General features: G+C 38.8%; 3 protein-coding genes across 5 annotated transcripts in view; 2 read left to right on the forward strand and 1 right to left on the reverse strand.

The window, feature by feature from the left end:
* Positions 1-15,114, forward strand: part of xpo4 (exportin 4) — a 38,663-nt gene extending 23,549 nt beyond the window's left edge. The window contains exons 8-23 of the mRNA XM_084121191.1: positions 1,267-1,424; positions 2,734-2,908; positions 4,722-4,898; positions 5,193-5,335; positions 5,418-5,563; positions 5,797-5,974; positions 9,440-9,599; positions 9,790-9,959; positions 11,535-11,709; positions 11,816-12,109; positions 12,270-12,450; positions 12,542-12,660; positions 12,785-12,915; positions 13,084-13,201; positions 13,564-13,656; positions 13,820-15,114. Coding sequence (XP_083977317.1) covers positions 1,267-1,424; positions 2,734-2,908; positions 4,722-4,898; positions 5,193-5,335; positions 5,418-5,563; positions 5,797-5,974; positions 9,440-9,599; positions 9,790-9,959; positions 11,535-11,709; positions 11,816-12,109; positions 12,270-12,450; positions 12,542-12,660; positions 12,785-12,915; positions 13,084-13,201; positions 13,564-13,656; positions 13,820-14,017 — 2,616 coding nt within the window. The 3' untranslated portion in view covers positions 14,018-15,114. The remainder of the gene's footprint in view (positions 1-1,266; positions 1,425-2,733; positions 2,909-4,721; positions 4,899-5,192; positions 5,336-5,417; positions 5,564-5,796; positions 5,975-9,439; positions 9,600-9,789; positions 9,960-11,534; positions 11,710-11,815; positions 12,110-12,269; positions 12,451-12,541; positions 12,661-12,784; positions 12,916-13,083; positions 13,202-13,563; positions 13,657-13,819) is intronic.
* Positions 15,115-15,220: 106 nt separating this feature from the next.
* eef1akmt1 (EEF1A lysine methyltransferase 1) lies at positions 15,221-18,667 on the forward strand. 3 transcript variants are annotated; one of them, XM_084121222.1, is made up of 5 exons: positions 15,221-15,314; positions 15,434-15,622; positions 15,736-15,818; positions 17,448-17,737; positions 17,846-18,667. In XM_084121222.1, the coding sequence occupies exons 2-5, from the start codon at positions 15,473-15,475 to the stop codon at positions 17,974-17,976; spliced, it is 654 nt and encodes a 217-aa protein (XP_083977348.1). In that variant the 5' UTR covers positions 15,221-15,314; positions 15,434-15,472; the 3' UTR covers positions 17,977-18,667. The 3 variants fall into 3 exon arrangements, with proteins under 3 accessions (XP_083977348.1, XP_083977349.1, XP_083977350.1); XM_084121223.1 differs by having other exon boundaries at positions 15,222-15,314; positions 15,456-15,622; XM_084121224.1 differs by having other exon boundaries at positions 15,226-15,314; positions 15,462-15,622.
* il17d (interleukin 17d) lies at positions 18,540-21,411 on the reverse strand. The gene is made up of 2 exons (XM_084121225.1): positions 20,974-21,411; positions 18,540-18,994 (listed from the first exon to the last, which is right to left on the reverse strand). The coding sequence occupies exons 1-2, from the start codon at positions 21,279-21,281 to the stop codon at positions 18,670-18,672; spliced, it is 633 nt and encodes a 210-aa protein (XP_083977351.1). The 5' UTR covers positions 21,282-21,411; the 3' UTR covers positions 18,540-18,669.
* Between the last annotated feature and the right edge of the window lie 95 nt (positions 21,412-21,506).

Consider the following 21,506-nt stretch of genomic DNA (forward strand, 5'->3'; position numbering starts at 1 on the left):
CTCCTCCCTCCCCCCCCCCCCCCCCTCTCTCTCTCTCTCTCTCTCTCTCTCTCTCTCTCTCCTTCTCTTCTTCAGCTCAGAGGATGATTTCACACCGCTCTAGCAGACAGGGCTGTGCTATGGTGTGTTAGCGTTAGCACTTTGCCCAGTGGCTGATGTTCATCTGTGTATCTGTAGGAGGTGGTATGTGTTGAGGAAATGCCACTTTTGGTTCATCCACATTCTACCAGATCATTCAGAGGGCTCCATCCGACTCTGTGCACCTCTTCGCGCAGCATCTCCACCAGAACGTCTGGCGAACAGACGAGCGAGAGTAAGATTCCAGGGATTTAGGAAAGAAAAAGAGCAAAGGAGTGTGCCAAACAACCATATGTGCTGGAGACTTGAGTCAGTCCGCTCAGAAACGTTAGCCGTCTCTTTGACCATGTAGCTCTCGCTTTATGCCGCTCGTCCTAGTGAACCCCTCGGACTGGATTGGTGTTTGAGAAGCCGATCTGATTGATTGGCTTGGGTTGAGGCGGCCAGGTGTTTTTGTCCGTGGCAAGAAGCTATAGTTTTGTCGTTGGCGAAGGTGAGGGCTATTCCACAATTTTCCTCCGTTCATTATTCCACTGAGCAGAATGTTTCAGAGACTTGCGTGAGATGAGAAATCGAAGACAGACCTGCGTATCTGTGCGTAAGAGAGAGCAGAAGAAAAAGAGGAGAGAGAGAGAGAAAGTATGTTTTTATATGTCAATGAGAGCGGCTTTTCTCTGTGATTCAGAGAGACTGTGTGAGCACCCCAGCCCGTGTGTTTTGTCAGCTGCCCATGGGCCGGTCTGCAGTTCCTCCTGGACTCTTTGAGGGGGCCTGTCTGGTTTTAACACTGTAGAATATACCTACGGTCACTTATACATTCTCTCCGACCTCCACTGCTTCTATTCTCTCTTTTATACGCTCATTATGATATGATATATATCATGTCTCCTGAGGAGAAGGATTTCAGTCTGTTGGTGAGCTGCATTGATGTCGGTTTTTAGAGTGTATCGTTTGGTCCGTTGTAGGATGTCTTGATCTTTGTGTGGTCTGTATCAGTTAGTCAATGAAGACATTGCAATCTACTCTGAGTTCATAGGAAAATCAGTTTTAAAAAGGTGAAGAGATGATCTGATACCAGACATGCTCCTTTTATGGGGTTTTTGAAAATAGGATTGGTTTACGTCAGCGTAATGAGTCAGGAAATGGCACGTGTTTCAGCCCGTCTCTCTCTTGTTTTCTGTCTTATAGGTGCACAGGAAGATCAGAGAGGACTCGGACATGGCGCAGGATTCCCTTCAGTGCCTGGCCCAGCTGGCCTCCATGCATGGCCCCATCTTCCCCGATGAGAACGCTCAGGTGACCTACCTGGCCCACCTGGTGGAGGGATTGCTCAACATGATCAATGGGTGCGTTTCTCTGAGACCTTCAGTCACGTGCTGCACTGTTTGCTTGATGTGCTTGCTATTCACATATGTATTCTTTTGAATTGTAAGATCACTGCATAGTAGTTGTCTAATGTATATATGAAAACATGCCTAGGACACATTTAATCCCACAATCATTTTAATCCATAAAATAAATTATATTGTGTGTTATTATTTTAGGACCATTGATAATTTTTTTACAGCAATGCAAAACATCTTAATGATCTTAAAAATATGGGATTCATTATTTTTAAGTAAAATGTAATTAATTTCATTCTTTTGATTTTTGAGGTAAATATGACCCAGGCATGTTCTTGACACGGAGATTCTACCAAATACCAGGTTTAGAAAATTACCAGGGCAAGTTACAAAACTACTAACCCATATATTTAAAGTGTGGGGGCAAAGATGCCCCTGAAGTACATGGTTAAATAAAAAAAAATACTACTACTACTTATTTATTTATTTACTCCATTTGTGTTCATAGAGTGAAATTAATACTTTATTTATTTATTTATTTATTTATTTATTTATTTATTTGTTATTCAAGAAACATAAATGGAGAATTTCTCCTAAGTCCTTTCTGGGGCTCAAAATGATAAATTAGTTAAGTTTTGACACTGTTGGCATAGTTCTGTGTTAGTACTCACATTGTAAATTCTCTGCTATGTCTATAAAGATGGATTGATGTCTCTGCAGCTTTAAATAACACACACATTCTCTCATACACTGCTGTTTGGAATTTGAGAACAAGTAGGCGTAGTGAGTCGGGGTCTCTCTCTCCCCACTCCTCCCTCTCTCTGTCTCTGCCATTCTGTAATCACCTATTCCTGGAGCATTTTTCCAGTTGCATCATCGGAAAACCATGCGGCAGGTCCGCCAATCTGCCGTGATTGAACTCTTCTGCTTACAATTTAAATCCATCTGATATGGGTTAGAGCCGCAGTTGGGAGCGTAAAGAAAGGCAGACCTCGACTGCTCTTTCTGAGGGAAAAAACCCTTGTGTTCCCAGAATCCATGTAGTGTGCCAGCACAACGGCAGGTCAATGTTGTGGTTGAAATCACAAGTCTCCCTTTATAGCAGCTGAGGTATTTGTGCTCATAGACAAAGATTTTCAGTGAAACTGAAAATCTGCACAGTTTACACTGGACCAATGCAGGCTCATGCTGTATCTCACACTTCCAGATAAGAGAACATTGATTGAGGTTGGTTGTGGGATGACCCTTTAAGGGACAGGCTTGCCACTGTAAGTAAGTACATGATTGTTCTGTCTTTTTCACCCTCTGACAGGATTGAGATCGAAGATTCAGAGGCTGTGGGTATCTCCAGCATCATCAGTAACCTCATCAGCACATTTCCCCGAAGCGTTCTGACAGCGCTCCCGAACGAACTCTTCGCTTCTTTCATTAACTGTCTCACTCTGCTCACATGTTCCTTTGGTCGCAGCGCCGCCTTGGAGGAGGTGGTGAGTACTGCATTTGTGCCACAACAGACTGCAACCACACTTTAGAGTAGTGGTTCTCAACGGGGGTGTTCAGAGAACAACGGGGGGCGTTGGAAGCAAGATTTTTGAAAGGGGGGCGTTCAGGTGTTAATGGGGAGCGTTCACAAGTTTCCACCAAAGATCCAGGCGAGACAAGATTAAACATGTTATTACTTGCAAAATAATTGCCTACAACATTCTAAAATCTGCCAGTTTAATGCGACATGTAAGCTATGTATCGTTTCTTTTGCAACGACTCAACGAATCAGTATTCACGTGCTCAAAAATGTGTTTCGCGCTGACAACAATCCGGTGGTGGCTAGAATCAGCGCTGACTAGAATCACGCAGCGGAGGAATGGAAAGTTGACAAGCCATTAAAAAAGTATTGACTGAAGAACCACTTATATACTTTCAAATATTTTCAATAAATCATGTTCCCATTCTCTATGGCGACGAATTTTAAAATTAATTAAACTAAGGTAATTTATTAATTTATAAGGTAAAACTTTTACATTTTTAGGCATTAACTAATGCCAATGCCTAATGCCAAAATGTTTTCTTTGTTCACAAAGTAATTTACTGGTCAGGCATTATTGTTAACTCGCAAGACTGTAAGGAGAAAATGACAATTTGATGGATAATTTAAATATATTCTTTAATCACATTTTGGTAATGTATTTATTCCGCTGTCACATCTGAGCGCGAAACGCTGCTTGGATCGTTTCAAGATAGTTAAAAATAATTAATACAATGTATGGGACCTGGAAATTGGATAGGGGGCGCTGGCCCAAAAAAGGTAGAGAACCACTGCTTTAGAGAGTAGCCGAGGTCTGTGAATGTCAAACTCATTATTCTTTTTTATATAGAGAACTGCTCTGTCGCAGCAGACTTTTTATTGTATTAAAAGGAAAAATAAAACCATTAAACCAGAGTGTACTTTTTCACACCCATATTTTAGGGCTGGACACTTTAGTTTCACATGTTTTTATTAGTTTGGGGTTGGTTTGGTTCTTTGTAAGATTTATTAAGTTTGGGTTGGAATAATTTTTTTTATTATTATTTTTAAATCTCTTATGCTCCTCAAGGCTGCATTTGTTTGATTTACAAATACAGCAAAACATTAATATTGTGAAATATCATTACAATTTAAAATAACTGTTTTAGTATATTCTAAAATGTAATTCATTCCTGGAATGGCAAAGTTGAATTTTCGGCAGTCATCACCCCTGTCACATGATCCTTCAGAAATCAAGAAGCCAAGAAACATTTCTTATTATTATCAGTTGAAAACAGTTGTGCCGCTTAATATTTTTGTTGAAACTGTGATACATTTCTAAACTCTAAAAAAAACAGCATTTATTTGATATAGAAATCTTTTGAAACATAAATGTCTTAACTGTTACTTTTGATCAATTTAATGCATCCTCTCTGAATAATAGAGTTAAAGGGTTAGTTCACCCAAATATGAAAATTCTGTCAGTAGTTACTCACCCTCATGTTGTTCCAACCCCGTAAGACTTTCGTTCAGCTTCGGAACAATAGTGAGACATTCATTCATTCATTCATTCATTCATTCATTCATTCATTCATTCATTCATTCATTCAGTACTATTAAAAATAATATTATTTAACATATTCAAGCTTTTTAACATCAGGGTAACAATAATATATACACTTTAAAATTTGGATTCAATATTTTAAATTTTTCTATGAGAGGGGCGTACGGCCTTGGAATATAGAAAAGGGATGTGTCATGTGACATGATTGAAATCACATCCGTTTCTTTGTCTCTAGCTGGATAAGGATGACATGGTGTACATGGAGGCATATGATAAGCTGTTGGAGTCCTGGCTGACGTTAGTGCAGGAGGACGAGCACTTCCCCCGGGGCTGCTTCGTCCAGCCCGCTGTGCAAGTCTTCAACTCCTACATCCAGTGTCACCTCGCAGCTCCCGACGGCACGAGAAACCTGGTCAGAACAACTGTGTTTATTCACTTTCACACCCAAACACAGCTTTCTCACCATGTTAAATCTCATCTGTTAACATTGCCAAAATGTCTTTGGCTGTTCAATTTGTTGGTGATTTGTTGCTTTTCTTAGAATTTTTTGTTGTTGTTGACTTTGTGGCTTGCTTTTCATCTTAATTAAAATGGAAAAGCATGAAGCACAACAAATGTCTAAAACTGTTTTCCTTCAAAGAATCCTCTGCAAAAGTAACACAGCCGCTCCAGCACATGGTTTTAGTCATACGCTTTGTCTTTTTAGACTGCAAATGGTGTCGCTTCTCATGAAGAGGAAGAAATAAACGAGCTACAGGAGGACGACAGAGAGCTGTTCTCAGATCAGCTGGCCAGTATCGGCATGTTGGGCCGCATTGCTGCAGACCACTGTATACCTCTTCTCACAGGGTACAGAAACACACACTCCTCTTCAGAGAAACTGTTGTAATAAACAACCACTGTGAGCCTTACATTTCCCATCTGTCTTCAGTTTGTTAGAGGACAGAGTCACACGGCTTCACGGGCAGCTCCAGAGACACCAACAGCACCTCATGGCAACTGCAGACCCAGGCACAGTGGACCGGAAAGTTCTAGATGACCTTTATGAAGACATTCATTGGCTCATATTAGTGTCAGGTCCGTGTCATCCTCAAAGGGAATAAGTTCACCCAAAAAATAACATTCTGTCATCATTTATTCGTTTTCACTCACAAATGTGAGTAGCATGTTTAACCTTATATGTCTTTGAAGGTTTCCATTCATTCAGGTAATTTTATTGTGTCAGGTTGAACCTCAGTGTTCATTCATAAGCAACTGGACATTATTTTTGCTTTTTGTCGTTGTTCTGAAGTCTTATGGTGTTTTAACAGGCTACCTCTTGGCTGATGACCCTCAGGGTGAGACACCATTGATACCTTCAGAAGTGATGGAGTACTCTATCAAACACTCGACTGAGGTGGATATCAACACTACACTGCAGCTCCTCGGCTCTCCTGGAGAGAAGGCCACCTCCATCCCAGGATGCAACAGGACAGACTCCGTTATCAGGTAAAGAGTCCTCACAGTAAACGTGCCAGTGTGTCATTACTCTGTAAAGAAGATTCAGGTTTGTTGGTAATCATGCTATGAATTCCTTTCATTCCAATTTTTCAGGCAATATTATTCAGAAGTTTTCCTTTTTGTTCTTATTTTTAACATTTTCAAGCTGATTCTTGCACTGCATTGTACTAAGATACACCCTCACTTCTTGTAAGGCATCCTCATGTCAAATGAAAATTATATGCGAGTGGTTTGATTTATCAAAAAGCTTTTAATTGACTTTTTACAACCATGAAGATGATATTTGCCAAATTTAGGGTAAATCCAATGAAGGCTGTAGGAGTTTTTTGACAGTATTTTTTCGAAAATCTATTTGGGAGGAAATCACTAATCACTGCTTGTTAAACTTGAATCAACTTTCTAGATTAAGTTCAAAGGTTATTAGTGAAAATGGATGTGAAATTTGATAGTGGTTCTAGAGGGACTGACCCCATATTTGATCAAATGACTTTTCATAATGTACCCTATAAGTGTGCCAAATTTCATATTTTTTAGGAAGATGCCATGGAAAAAAATAACATACAGTAGGTGTGTAGAGTGATTTTCCTATAAATATAGATGCTTGTCATAATTTCATCATTTAGTAGATGAGATATAATAATACTACATTTCCTCCTCTTTGCTACACTTATAGACCCATCTATTTTGCTCTTTTTTTAAACATTTGCCACAGGGATTCATAATAGACTAGGGGCCAGATTTAATAACAGCTTGTGCCAGCTTAATGCTCTTTTGGCATTAAAAACCTACTGTCAGGACTTACTAAACACACGCAGTAACAAATTTGCGCTCAAAAGGCATGGACAAGGTTATTTTTGCGGCTGACATTATTGCATATGTACAGTGCTATGCATAAGTTTAGACACCCATGCTAAAGTTGACTAAAAAGAGGAATAAAAAATCATCTTTTGGAAATTGAACTTAATGCCTTAATTAAAAAAATTAGGAAAAATCCAACCGTTAAGGACACCAATTTTCTTTGTGAGTGAATAATGTATCGTAAATAAATAAATGTTCTTCCTTAAAATACAGGGTGCATAAGTTTGGACACCCCTATGTTAAATTCCCATAGAGGCAGGCAGATTTTTATTTTTAAAGGCCAGTTATTTCATGGATCCAGGATACTATGCATCCTGATAAAGTTCCCTTGGCCTTTGGAATTAAAATAGCACCACATCATCACATAGCCTTCACCATACCTAGAGATTGGCATGGTTTTATTTCAGTTAGCCTAATAGCTGGTTTGATTTGCATTGAGAGATGATCTTATGGAAAGTACTCCATGCCAATCTCTAGGTATGGTGAAGGCTATGTGATGATGTGGTGCTATTTTAATTCCAAAGGCCAAGGGAACTTTATCAGGATGCATAGTATCCTGGATCCATGAAGTAACTGGCCTTTAAAAATAAAAATCTGCCTGCCTCTATGGGAATTTAACACAGGGGTGTCCAGACTTATGCACCCTGTATTTTAAGGAAGAACATTTATTTATTTACGATACATTATTCATTCACAAAGAAAATTGGTGTCCTTAAAGGTTGGATTTTTCCTATTTTTTTTAAATTAAGGCATTAAGTTCAATTTCAAAAATATGATTTTTTATTCCTCTTTTTAGTCAACTTTAGCATGGGTGTCTAAACTTATGCATAGCACTGTATTTGTAGGAGTTTTCCATTCGGACGCAAAATTTATGGGAGGAGAGTATTTGAATGAAAAGGCAAGCATTTACTAAGGTTTGCGCTCATTTATTTACTGTTATTTGCACCATTATTTACCGCCCATTACTTATTTTTGATTAAATAAATACAGCCTTGCTGAGAATAAGAAACAAGCATAAAACAAGCGAGCATAATAACCAGCCAGCTGTTGGCTGATTTTGCTGTCTACAGGAACAATGACTTGGTGATTTAAGCCTCCTCATGTTTAAAGTTTATTACTCAGAAATGCTGCTGGAGGGAGCAGGCGTGGTGTAGCACAGGCCGTTTGATCTGCAGTTCGTTTGCCCAGCGGGGAATGCCCTGGCACGTGCCCAGCGAGGCCTGCCACGCTCACAGCAGCCCTTTAGTGGCCCCTGCGCCGGCGCCAGCCAATCCTGCAACACCACTCCCCACACATTATTCAATTAGAGCCAGGCCAGGTGCCAATCAGAGCTCAGGGTCAGAGGGGAGCGCTAGGGGCCGAGAGTCGTGCGTGTGTTCAGAAGCTATTTCCTAGTTGATTGATTTTTTTTTTTTTTTTTTAGGTCTATGTGCACCTTTTGTTGTATTAAAGGCTGGATTTATGTAAAAATGTGTATTATTATTGTTGTTATTTAATAATAATAACTATATTAAAAACAATAATAAAACAATCAAAAATATAATTGTATAATATTTTACGTATAGAAAATGTAAATAATAAAACGAATTAAATTATAATATATTTATAATTATGCATTTATAATTTTATATATATATATATAAATATATATAATTTTAACTTTATATGTAAATGCATATTACTTAATAATAATTAACAAGTATTTTTTATTTTATTAAAAATATTTTGAAGGGGGAAGGATCAAGAGGCATGTTATGCTTAAACACACACAGGGTTTTTTCCCCTGGCATTTCCAAGTAGATATTTGATCTGATTCTAATCTGATTGGAATGGGATACAACCTGTGAATTTAATGAATAGTGTAATTTTAATGATGTAGAAGCTGTTTATGTGGTTACTGGTTAGGTCTCATAGAGACCTAGTGGTATTGTCAGTAAAAATCTGCCTGTAATCTGATTTGGTCTTAATGGATGGAGTTATTCCAAAATTGTGGAATGGGATAGAGGTGAGGATTGAAAGATTGGAAGGACGCAGAGTTGATGGGTAGGGGAGGGATGGAGAATTTGAATGGGGGGCGATGTGGAGGTCAAAGGATTTGGAGAGACAGTAGGCTGGTGATGGGTGGGTGAAAGCGAGCAGACTGTAGAGGATTTGGAAAGACAGTGGGCCAAGGGATTGTGTTTCCCAATAACAGGCACCAACCCCGCAGCTCTGAAATGTCAGTGGGGTTTTATCTTCACAAACAATGTGAAACATTTAATGGTGCTGCACTTCACGGGGAGCATGGGATATCGGTCTTCCAGGATAGTAAGCTGCTATAATCCCTTTCTTGTGTCCTCTTTCTTTACCAGTGGAGGTGTGAAGGAATGATACCGTTTGTTATTGTGGGCCTTTGTTGAGTCTCGAAGCATCTTGACAGAACCGCCATGAACTCCATTCCAACCCCTCTGCCATTTCTCACACTTGTTTTTCTTCTCCCTTCATTTTCCTGTAAAGAACAGATTGTCATTCTATTTCAGGTTGTTCTGCTGGCAGAAAATTGCCTTGTATATTTAGCTACATTTACACTTCCATTTCTCCGTCTCTCTGTCACAGGTTGTTATCGGCGGTGCTAAGAACGTCAGAGGTGGAATCTCGGGCTACGCGAGCGAGTCTTACTGGGCTCCTGAGTCCTCAGATGGGCAAAGACATTGTCTGGTTTCTTCGGCGCTGGGCCAAGACATACCTGCTGGTGGACGAGAAACTCTACGGCCAAGTGAGTTGCCAAAATGAGGTCGATCGTTGTGTGGAAACAGCAGGCACGATGTCTGGATAAAGCCTTCTGGGATCTCTGTTTAGAAATCACACACAGATTCCTGGAACACAACCTAGACATTTTTATGTGACATTTTTTATGTCTTCTGACTCTTCTTCTGTGTGTTTGTCTTTTGTCTTCTCTTCTTTAGATCAGTATGCCCCTCAGCACAGCGTTTGGAGCAGACACTGAGGGGGCGCAGTGGATTGTGGGATATCTGTTGGAGAAAGTGATCAATAATCTGTCAGTGTGGAGCTCTGAGCCTGAGCTGGCTAATGACACTGTGGAGCTGCTAGTGACTCTGGTGGAGAAGAGAGAGAGGTTTGTGTCTGCCTGCTGGAGTAATGTGTATGAGGGCTAAATATGTGTCTAATTAGCTAAACGCTCTGCAGGACAGCTGCTCACTGACAGGCTCAAGGGAGCCCGTGGTTTGTGCTGATGTCTTCATATACCTTCAGTTGAGACAAGACCAAATGTTTTTAATGAGCCCCACCTGCTGGTGGAATTATGGCATTGCATCTTAAAGTCAATTCTAAACTTAAGATTGCATAAATAATACATGAATAAATGTTAATTAAATTAACTATAAATTGCACTGCGTATCAATGCAAATTTGTTTTAAGTAATTGCATTGAAGGAATAGTTTTACACTCAAGTCATTCTAAACCCAGTAACAAAAGAGACTGTAAAGGGTTAGTTCACCCAAAAATTCTGTCAGTAATTACTCACCCTCATGTCGTTCCAAACCCGTAGTTCCTTGGTTCAACTTCAGAACACAAATTAAAATATTTTTGATGAAATCAGAGCTTTCTGATCCATTTTTTTAATATATTTTTTTAGCACAAAAGATGTTGTTTCTTCATAAAATTAAGGTTGAAGCACTTTAGTCACATGGACTGTTTTAACAATGTCTTTACTACCTTTCTGGGCCTTGAAAGTGGTAACAACGTTGCAGTCTATGGGGGTCAGAAAGCTCTCGGATTTCATCAAAAATATCTTAATTTGTGTTCTGAAGATGAACGAAGGTCTTATGGATTTGGAACAATATGAGGGTGAGTAATTAATGACAGAATTTTCATTTTTGGTTGAACTATCCCTTTAAGAATACAGCTTTTTTCCATTAAATGAAAGCATATAGTAACTAAGTATTGTCAAGCACAAAAAAACACCATGAGTGTAGTACATATGACTCGTTTACTATATTCTAATTCTTCCATAAGAAAGTCCATTGTCTCTCTTTAATCTCATTCAAATGCACTACCGTTCAAAGGTTTGGGTTTGCAAGATTTTATGTTTTTGAAAAGTTTTGCTAAGGCTGCATTTATTTGATCAAAAATACAGTAAAACCGTAATATTGTTAAATACTATTACAAATTAAATGACTGTTTTCTATTTTAATACGTTTACTCCAATATTCCAGTCTTCAGTGTCACATGATCCTTCATAAATCATTCTAATATGCTGATTTGCTGCTCAAGAAACATTTCCTATTATAAATGTTGAAATATTTTTTGTGGAAACTGATACATTTATTACAGGATTTTTTGATAGATAGAAAGTTTAACTGTACAGCATTTATTTGAAATAAAATTCTTGTAAAGTTATACGTTTACTCTCAATTTTGATCAATTTAATGCATCTCTGCTGCATAAAAGTATTTTACTGAGCCCAAACTTTTGAACGCTAGTGTATGAGCATATTCAAACTTGGCATGTCTAACATATCTCATCTCATCAATAATATCGATGCAACACATTTGAATGTCATACAGGTCTGTAATTCATGATTTCTGGGTGAACTATTCCTTAAGCTGTTCAGTAAAATCTGCTCACACAACATATAAGTTTGTCTTATATATCTGTGTTTTTATCTTAACTTTCCTCTCTCACGTTTCAGGGCGAACATTGTTGTGCAGTGTGAGAACTGGTGGAACTTGGCTAAGCAGTTTGCCAGTCGCAGTCCTCCCTTACATATGTTGTCCAGCACAGTCCAGCGGACTCTGATGAAGGCTCTGGTCCTGGGCGGCTTTGCTCACATGGATTCTGATACCAAACAGCAATACTGGGCTGAGGTCAGAAAAAAATGATTCTAGAGAAATGTTTTGAAGCCCAAGCATTGTTGCTGATGAGAAGTTTATGAAATGTTGCCTCATTACTCTTTCTGTCTCTGCACTGCAGGTACTGCATCCACTCCAGCAGCGCTTCCTAAACCTCATTAACCAGGAGAACTTCGCTCAGATCTGTCAAGAGGAGGCCGTGAAGCAGGAGATCGTGGCCACTCTGGAAGCTCTGTGCGGCATAGCTGAAGCGACGCAGATCGACAACGTCGCGTCTCTCTTCAGCTTCCTCATGGACTTCCTGTCCAGCTGCATCGGCCTCATGGAGGTCTACAGAAACTCACCAGAAACGGTCAACCTCATCATAGAGGTGTTTGTGGAAGTGGCTCACAAACAAATCTGCTACTTGGGGGAGGTGAGACATTCACGCTTGCATTGGTTCTGATGTGACCATACATTTCACATTTTAGATGTATTTTTCCACATGCACTATTTGCCTTACATTATGTACAAATATATACATCCTAATTTTTTTTTTTAATGAATTTGAACACACCCCGTCTCTTTCTCCACAGACTAAGTCTATGAAACTGTACGAGGTGTGCTTGACGCTGCTCCAGGTTTACTCTAAGAACAATCTGGGGCGCAAGAGACTAGATGTGGCTGGAGAGGAGGATCAATACCAAGACCTTCTGCTCATCATGGAGCTCCTCACCAACCTGCTGTCCAAAGAGTTCATTGACTTTAGCGACACCGGTACGAGCGCTCATTCACGATTCACATTACTCACGTTGTAACTCGTGAGCCTCTTTGTGTGAGATGAAGAGTAACTGTGTTATGTGTGCAGATGAGGTGTTTCGCGGGCAGGAGCAGAGTTCCGGTGCTGGACGGGCCGTGTCTGCTGCTGATGTCGTGCTGTATGGGGTGAATATTGTGCTGCCCCTCATGTCTCAGGACTTGCTTAAGGTAAAATTTGACTTTCAACCTGTATTTTGAAAATTATTCAGATGTTCATTGCAAACTCAGATGTTTGAAGTAAAAGGTGCACTGCTGTTCTGAAACACTCTCTCCATCTGTCTCTTGTACCCAGTTCCCCTCTCTGTGTAACCAGTATTATAAGCTCATCACCTTCATCTGTGAGATTTTCCCAGAGAAGATCCCTCAGCTGCCTGAGGAACTCTTCAAAAGTCTCATGTGCTCCCTGGAGCTGGGCATGACCTCGTATCCTTGCTGTTTTTGTGTATGCAGAAAAAAGTCTGTTTACACTTATGTTTTCATGTTATTTAATGACGTATGTGCTTGCTAAGCATATTGTGTTGGATTTCACTGAGAGTTTTTGTTGAATTATGGTGTCTATGGTCTAGTGTTTTTCCTTAACACACACTGCAGGATGAGCTCAGAGATCAGTCAGCTGTGTCTTGAGGCTCTGTCCCCATTGGCTGAGCAGTGTGCCAAGACACAAGAAAAGGACACACCCCTATTTATTGCCACACGACATTTCCTTAAAGTGAGTCAACTGGTTTATAACAGGCTGTCTAAAAAATTTTTTTTTTAAAGTATTAATTTATTTTTCTTTTCTTTTTTATCTTACTTACCCCAAACATTTAAACTGTAGAGTACATAATACAACACCAAAAGAGAACATTTAACTGAAGTGAACACATTTTATGCAATATTTTCTCAGAATGTGCAAAAAAACTTGATGTTAATTGAGAGTTATTATTGGCTGATGTCGACAATCTCAAAATGCTCGAACAAGATCCAATAAGTCACTAACCTTCATTGTAATATGTAATTGTCTGAGATGAATACACATGTATAAAGTATGTGAATTAATAATGTGCGCTCACTCTCTCTTCCCCCCCATAGCTGGTGTTTGACATGCTTGTGCTCCAGAAGCACAACACTGAGATGACAGTAGCAGCTGGAGAAGCGCTTTATACACTAGTGTGCCTTCACCAGGTACACAGCACTGTTTAACTCAATAAAATAACATCAGCTGCAAAACATGAATCTTACCTGGAAGTACATTTTATAAAGTTTTGAGTGAGTTTTAACAAAGAAACGCTTGATCTCGTGACACATTAATGTGATGTGGTTTGATAAGTGATGGTGTTTGTCTTAGGCGGAGTACTCAGAGCTGGTGGAGACGCTGCTCTCCAACCAGAGGGATGCCGTGATCTACCAGCGGCTGGCGGACGCGTTCAACAACCTCACTGCCAGCAGCACGCCTCCAACCATGGACCGCAAACAGAAGGTGGCCTTCCTCAAGAGCCTGGAGGAGTTTGTTGCCAATGTGGGGGGGCTTCTGTGTGTCAAATAAACCACTTCCTCCTGCAACTGTCCACAGCAGCTTCCCCTCTCCACCCCCTCTACCACTCAGAGAAGCCTTTCACCATGCCAAACCATGGAGATGCTCAGCGCAGCACAGGCTGAGACGCCTATGGGCCTTCAGACACACATGCCTCCAGAGAGAGGAGAGAGGCCGGCGAAGGCCGAGAGGGGGCGGCCAGTGGGCCATGATCATCTCAGTCTGATCTGATCGTTGTTTACTTTGCCACTGAGAGGTCCTCAGATGAACATTTATGAAGTGCAGCGGGGTAGTCTTTCTGAAAACTGATCCCTTCATCCCCTTTTACACACACACACACACACACACGCTGTCTTTTGCAGACACTTCTCCTTGAGTGCCTTCGTATTTGGTTTATCACAGCTCAGATCCAGCTGTGTCTACAGCGACAATAGAGCCGTGTGGTACTGCACTCACGGTACCTAGGATTGCGAGCGGTGTTTGCCATGACAACGAAAAAGCCTTTCCCAATGAAATTTTGAATGCAAGAAGGCCCTTTTGGAAAACCAAATCACTTTTGTGTTTAAGGGTGTATATATTTTTTTGAAAAAGACAAAAAATGAAAGTGTTTAAAAGGACTGAAAAGTTTTTATAAGATTATAGTTGACAGAACTTTCTGATTTTTTTATTATTATGACTTCAGCTGATGAAAAGGGGGCTAGTTTGGATTTTTCTTTTTGATTGATTGATTTGATTGATTGTAGTTTTACTCTTTGCCTTTATTTCGCCCTGATCACAGCAGTATCACAGAAAGTGGTTTTCAACAAAACTCGTGTCAATTACGGACATTTTTCACATGGTCACCTGATGTTCCCATCAAGGTTTTGATTTTCGACAATAACTTCAACAGTGTTCCACTTACACTAGCAGATACACATACTCAGAATTGTGGAACAGTCAATGTTGCCGTAGCAATAAAATACCAAAAATTATGATCGAGGGATGTCAGCTGTTTTATTCAGGGCGTTTGATGGTCCTTATTTCCATTGTTCAAAGCACTAATTGTTATTTCGGAATGCCTGAAATTATCTGTAAAGTGTATATAAACTTGCTATAAAAAGTGAGTCTGCTTTCTTTGTTTACATTTTCAATATGTTGTCTGTGAACGTGTAGTCTGTTCTGGGAATATGGGCATGTGTACATGTTTCGCTTTTCTACCGCGATTGTACTCGCTCGGCCACCGTAGCGCAAACACGTGTGAAGCTGTTTTCTGTGCTGTGTGTGTAAGTTACTGGTTCAATACATTGTAACGGCGTCGGTCATTAGAAAGGTAAGTTTAAAGTCTGGTTAAAACCAAAGTTACTTCTATATATTAAATATCGTTTTCGACAGTTAGCATAAACTGTTAGCATCATTATTGATTTAGCATTGTACTGAATGTTTATCCAGTGTTCCCGTGTCATTTTGTTAGAAGAAGGATCTGTTGCAATGAGTGACAGAGAAGATGATGTGCCTCAGCTCTCCGCGGCGACACTTGCAGCGTTGCAGGAGTTTTACTCCGAGAGTGGAAGGACGGGACCCGAACTGGACTCGACCCAGACAGACAAGTTCTGTGTTGGTGCCGTGGAGGAAGACTGGGTACAGTAAATGTAGTAGAAGTGCCTTTACTTACGTAATGATTCGTTGGTTGTTATACGTTATATCGTTCTATATACATCAAGTGCTTACTGAGCTCGTGTGTTTGTGAACAGCGCATGAGTCAGTTCTGGTACAGTGAAGACACGGCCACACGGTTAGCGGAGGAAGTCATGCAGCAGGCTGGAGAACATGGAAGGTGGGTCACAAGCTCCTTTGGTCAAAATTTTACATTTGTGCTATAGGTTTTGCATGTATAAAACTCAAGGACAGTGTGACGGTGATTCTGTTGCACTTACTGCCAGTTACCTCGATACGCCAGTAGACGGCGACAACTGATCATCTTGTATGTTGAGTGAAATCATAGATGTGTGTGTATAGTATATATATGTGTGTGTGTATGTATATATATATATATATTGATATATATATAGACACGCACACACAGTATATATACACACACATATCTATATGATTTCACTCAACACACAAGATGATCAGTTGTTGCTCTTTTTTAATAAATTATTTATTTTGATTGTTTTGTTATTTTTAAATGATTTATTTATAGCTTTCCATTAAACTTACGAACCCCAGTCTGGGAAAACCTGACTAATGTAATATTTAATGCATTTCCATGTTGATGACAAAGAATGGAATACATTTTCTCGCTCTCTGACTGTATTTTATATCAATATGGTACAATATTATCCTATTCAAATCAATGTGATAAACGAGTTGGGTCAAAAGTAGGGGTGTAACAATATATCGCAATACAAAAATATAACTATGTATCGTGGATAGTGACAATATGTATTGTGTATAGTTCACCCAAAATGAAAATTACTGTGCGTGAAAAAAATCAAGTTTACAGAGTTTTAGTGTCAGTACTACATTAAAATACTATATATAATGTTGAATATAATGTATAATAATGCAATGGGAGAATATTTGTGGCTCCTGATAATGCCCAATGTCTGATGTTACCAGTAAAAAGTGTCCTACATTATTTTAAATATATCTAGTCAGTGAAAGAGTGTAAGCATATTCGTCTAAAATAATTCTGTATTTTCAGCTTCAGAATCATGAATATTTTTGTTCTGGTGTCACTATTGTCCTGTGTATTGGGTTACAAGTCCAAACCTATTCATTTACACACACAATGTAATATAAAATTTAGCATTTTAATCAACAGTACATTTTTGGTTAACCTTTTACCATCTTTCTTGGAGTATCGCAATAATATCATATCGTGAGTTCAGTATCGTGATATGTATCGAATCGTGACATGAGGGTATCGTTACACCCCTAGTCAAAAGTCATTTAAAAAGTAGTCAGAATACATTACCTAAAATGAGTAGATTACTAACTGCAAATTTATTTATTTTTTATGTTTTGGAAGAAGCTCTCCAAGGCGGCATTAATTTAGTCAAAAATACAGTAAAAACAGTATCATTATAATTGAAAGAAATAACTGATTGGTTATTTAAGAAACATTTCATATTATTATCAATGTTGAAAAAAGTTGTGCTGCTTAATATATTGTGTTTCTTTCAGGATTCTTTGATGAATAGAAAGTTCAAAAGAACAGCATTTATTTAAAATAGAAATCATGTAACAATATAAATGTTTTTACTGTCACTTTTGACCAATTAAATGCATCCTTGCTGAATTAATTTCTTTAAAAAAAATATTACTGATCCAAAATGTTTAAACTAGTGTGTGTGTAAAAACATTTTAAATTGTAAATCTGTCAAGTAAAAATTTTAATTTATATTACTGACCTTGTATGTGTCCCCTCTCAGCCAAATGTTCTATTCCTGTATTGTAGGATAGCTTGTATAAGTGCACCAAGTGTGTATCAAAAGCTGAAGCGGTTGGAATCCATGAGGTCGGATAGTGTGTCTGCCGTTTTGCTGGAGTTTGATCGACGTTTCGCAGTTTATGGAGATGAATTTGTCTTTTATGATTACAACAACCCTCTGTGCCTCCCTGAGGATCTCCTTCCTCAGAGCTTTGACATTATCATCGCAGACCCTCCATATCTGTCCGAGGAGTGTCTCAGCAAGGTGGCACTCACTGTTAAATACCTCACTAAGGGCAAAATCCTGCTCTGCACAGGCACGTGGAAGTGAATGCATCTCTGTACACACACATATATACTGTTATATATACTTGTTATATTTCTCGCTCATGATCTGTATTCTAATCTTTGCCTTATTCTTACAGGAGCTATTATGGAGGAGCATGCTGGCAAACTTATGGATCTGAAGATATGCAGTTTTTTACCGAAACACAATCACAATCTGGCTAACGAGTTCCGCTGCTACGTTAACTATGAATCAAACCTTCTCTCATGAAAGAGGCTTTCAATCTGACAACGTTTGAACCTTGTTTTTCCCGTCAAACATCAGCAGAGGATTATTCGGAACAATAAATATTCCCACTCTAAGATATTACAGCTGAGAAGTTGGCCCTTGATCAGAGATTCACAATCAGTCTTTGATTATGCTTTGGCTGGCTTGCATCTTTTAAAGTTGCAGTCATGGAATTGAAGCAAACCATTTCAGACAGTTTAACTTTGTTTCTAAGCATAAAATGGGCATAGAAGTGAATGTTTGAAATGCATTAGTATGTAATATATCATACACTAGACTTGTGTGTTACCAGTGTTCTTGTTGTTTTTATTAAAGTAATCGTATGAAGACTGACACAAAGTCAAGTGAATAATTCTTGTAAATGATATCCATTGAATGGTTATGACACTCATGCTTGCCTTTAAAAGAAACGATTCTAGTGATCTTCTGTATACTTGCACACAGCTGGACTGTATTAGTTATTTAACACCACCATAATGCTGACTGGCTTTTCCCAAGTACTTTGGATATGTAAATGTTTGTATTTTGGCACTGAAAGTTTTCCTTTTGCTCGCCCTCACAGCTGAAGATTCTAGTCTGCAGTGCCAAGTTCTGTCTTTATTTTGGTGAGAGCAAAAATTTTTAAAATATGAAGAAAAGTTTACCGATAGAGAATAAAAAAAATCTAAAAATGGATCAGTTCAGTTGATTCTTTCTAAAGGTGCTGGAAACTGCATTTTTAGACGTGACTCTTTTCACACTTGGGTTGCTCTGTGTTTTTCTGTCTCTCTCCAACAATGGCACACACGTACATCCCACGGCGATGGACACGTAGCTCTCCGTGTAGGAATGACGACCCCCGACACACGAGCCGGTACGGCGCAGGATGACGGTGGGCATGTACACTGGGGTGCTTCGGAAGCGGTCACTTTCCTCCCCATCCGGCCCGGTCAGGCATCCCTTGCACAAACAATAAGCCTCAGGGAGGTATCGGGGGTACCTCGCTGGCTCATGGGAGATTCTTGGATCAATAATGAAAAAAAAGAGAATTATTTTTCTTGCAGCTAAACAGGCAAGACATCAAATCTTATATGATTGGTTTGGGGAACACACAACCGAGCTGAATAAAATATATTAAATGAATAAACTCTTAATATCTTTGTATTTTTATTTAATATACAGTTAGGGGGTAATTACTGGATTGCATTCATGAAATGTATTTTCTTATTTCCAACTATTTCTAGTCTACCATAAGCACTGAAAAGTTACCTCATATTGCATATACGGGTCCATTTTGTCCCAGAAGAGGTAGGCTACTTTTTTTTAAAAAATCCATAGTTTTTAGTACAAAGATAAAACTTTGTCAATTGTAAACGTTGTAAATTTCAGACTAATAAAAACTGTAAGGTATAACCATTTAAACTAGCCTACATTGTTACACCTTTTGTGTTCGGGTCCGTTTTGACCACCCGAAAGTGAACTAGCTTTACACATGAAATTATGAATTACTGCAGGTGACCTTACTTCCATACAACTGATCATCTTTTTGTTAAGTGAAATCAATCACTTATTAGAAAGCATGTCAAGCATAAGCATGGAAAGACTCAAATATTTATTAGGCTATGGTTAACATTTACATGTAATTTCTCTGCAGCTATTTTTTATTTATTTGTACATCTATTAGATTTGTCTCAAATTACTTCTGTAAAATACATTATTTTAGCCTCTTTCCTACTCTTACACATTTTCCTCCCCAATGCATTTTGTTTATAAACCTGCACACACAATACTTCTGAAATTAAAATAAAATGACTAAAACAAATGTGTTTATAGAGCAAAAGTTCATAGACCAAATAGACTAAATTTGAAAATTGAAAGAGGTTTTAGAAAAGAAAAAGTCCACATTTCTATTGCTAAACTATTGCAGCATTAAAAATGAGATTCAAACTGTTTATCATCACTTTTTCACAAGTAACATGAATATATTTTGTTTGAAAATATTTCAAAATAATATTGATGTTGTTTTGTAAACAAAAAAAGAAAAGAAAAAAAGAATATGTAGGTTTCATAAATTCATAAATTAATTTTTCAGCAGTCATGTGTTCGTTTCAAATACATTTAATTAAATCCATTGAAGTCAATGGAGTTCATACTGGAATTTATCATATATGCTCTTAAAATTTTCATCTGATGATGTATTCAAATAAAATTCCTCATATATATTGATAAATATATAGCCTATATATTCTTGCATTACACAGTTTTTTGCTGTAATTCTTGAAAAATGTGAAATTTCAAAGAATTTCTCAATTTATTTTATTAACTCTTTCCCCGCCAGCATTTTTTTTAATTATTATTTAGATGCCAGCCACCACCAGCATTTTTGATAATTTTCACAAAACTTTCATGGACCCCTGAATATTTTGTTGTATAAATATCTGAACATGCAATATATCAAAAGAAATAACAGAGCCTCTGCTTTAAAACAAAAACAAAAACAAAAAAACCGTTTTGTTCTAGCTTCATGCATTCTTTTATATTAACAACACTTGAATGTGAGTAAGTTTCATTAAAACAACGACTACAGCGTGCATAAGCAATGCTTCTATCGCTTGTTTCTGCCATAAACAGTATAAACGGTTTCTGCTCCTGTTTTGCCTGTCGGGAATATGTACACTTTCAGAAGATGCGTTATAGCGCCCCCTACCGTCAATGGCGAGGAAGCGTAAATTACAGAAAATGGCGTTTAGAGTTAATAAAAAGGGGAAAACTTAAGTAATAGCATATTAAAAAACACAGTAACATTCAAAACTAGATACAGTATGGTTTTAGTTGAAAAATAATAATTATGACTGTTTTATAAGTTTACGTTCCACCGGGTCTAAAACAGACCCTGGAATGCAAAAAGTGTATCGTTAACGTATTATGAGGGATAAGAAAGCGGAATCGTTAAATTCCATAAGATTTCCACCGCTAGTCTCCATGGTTCTTGAGCCCTACCTGTACGCCCACGGCGAGAGGCTGAGGAAGTTTACTGGGGCACGTGGTCTGTCGCGCGCTAAACGAGACGCTGATTGACAGCTCAAATTCTGGCGCTCTGGAGGCGCGAGCTGCAAGGTGTGATGAAACGCGCTGAGCACCCCGACCGAGAGCCTCCCAAACATCTGCTCCAAAATCTCCTCTGGTAAGTCCAGACAGGAACGTGTCCTCGGTGTTCTCCTGGACACCTTCTGTCCCCGTTCACCCGGCGCGCTCCCGCAACACCACAGCAACACCAGCGCAAGCGTTGAAACAACTTGACCGCGCATTTCAGTTTACACCGAGTCTGAGCTAGATGAACTGTTGGGAAAGATGAATTAATGTAAACCTCCAGAGAGCTCTTAAACCGACCTACACAAACTCCCCACTTGTCGAGTAAAGCTGTGCCTCATCCGTCCGTCCCGTAAATGCGCTCAAGATACTTGACTCCAGATATTGGGCGGACTGTTTGATACTGAACAGATCATGATCTGCTCAAGCCAATGCGAAAACTC

The sequence above is a fragment of the Abramis brama genome (genome assembly GCF_963993115.1).
Source record: "Abramis brama genome assembly, chromosome: 8".
NCBI lineage: Eukaryota > Metazoa > Chordata > Actinopteri > Cypriniformes > Leuciscidae > Abramis > Abramis brama.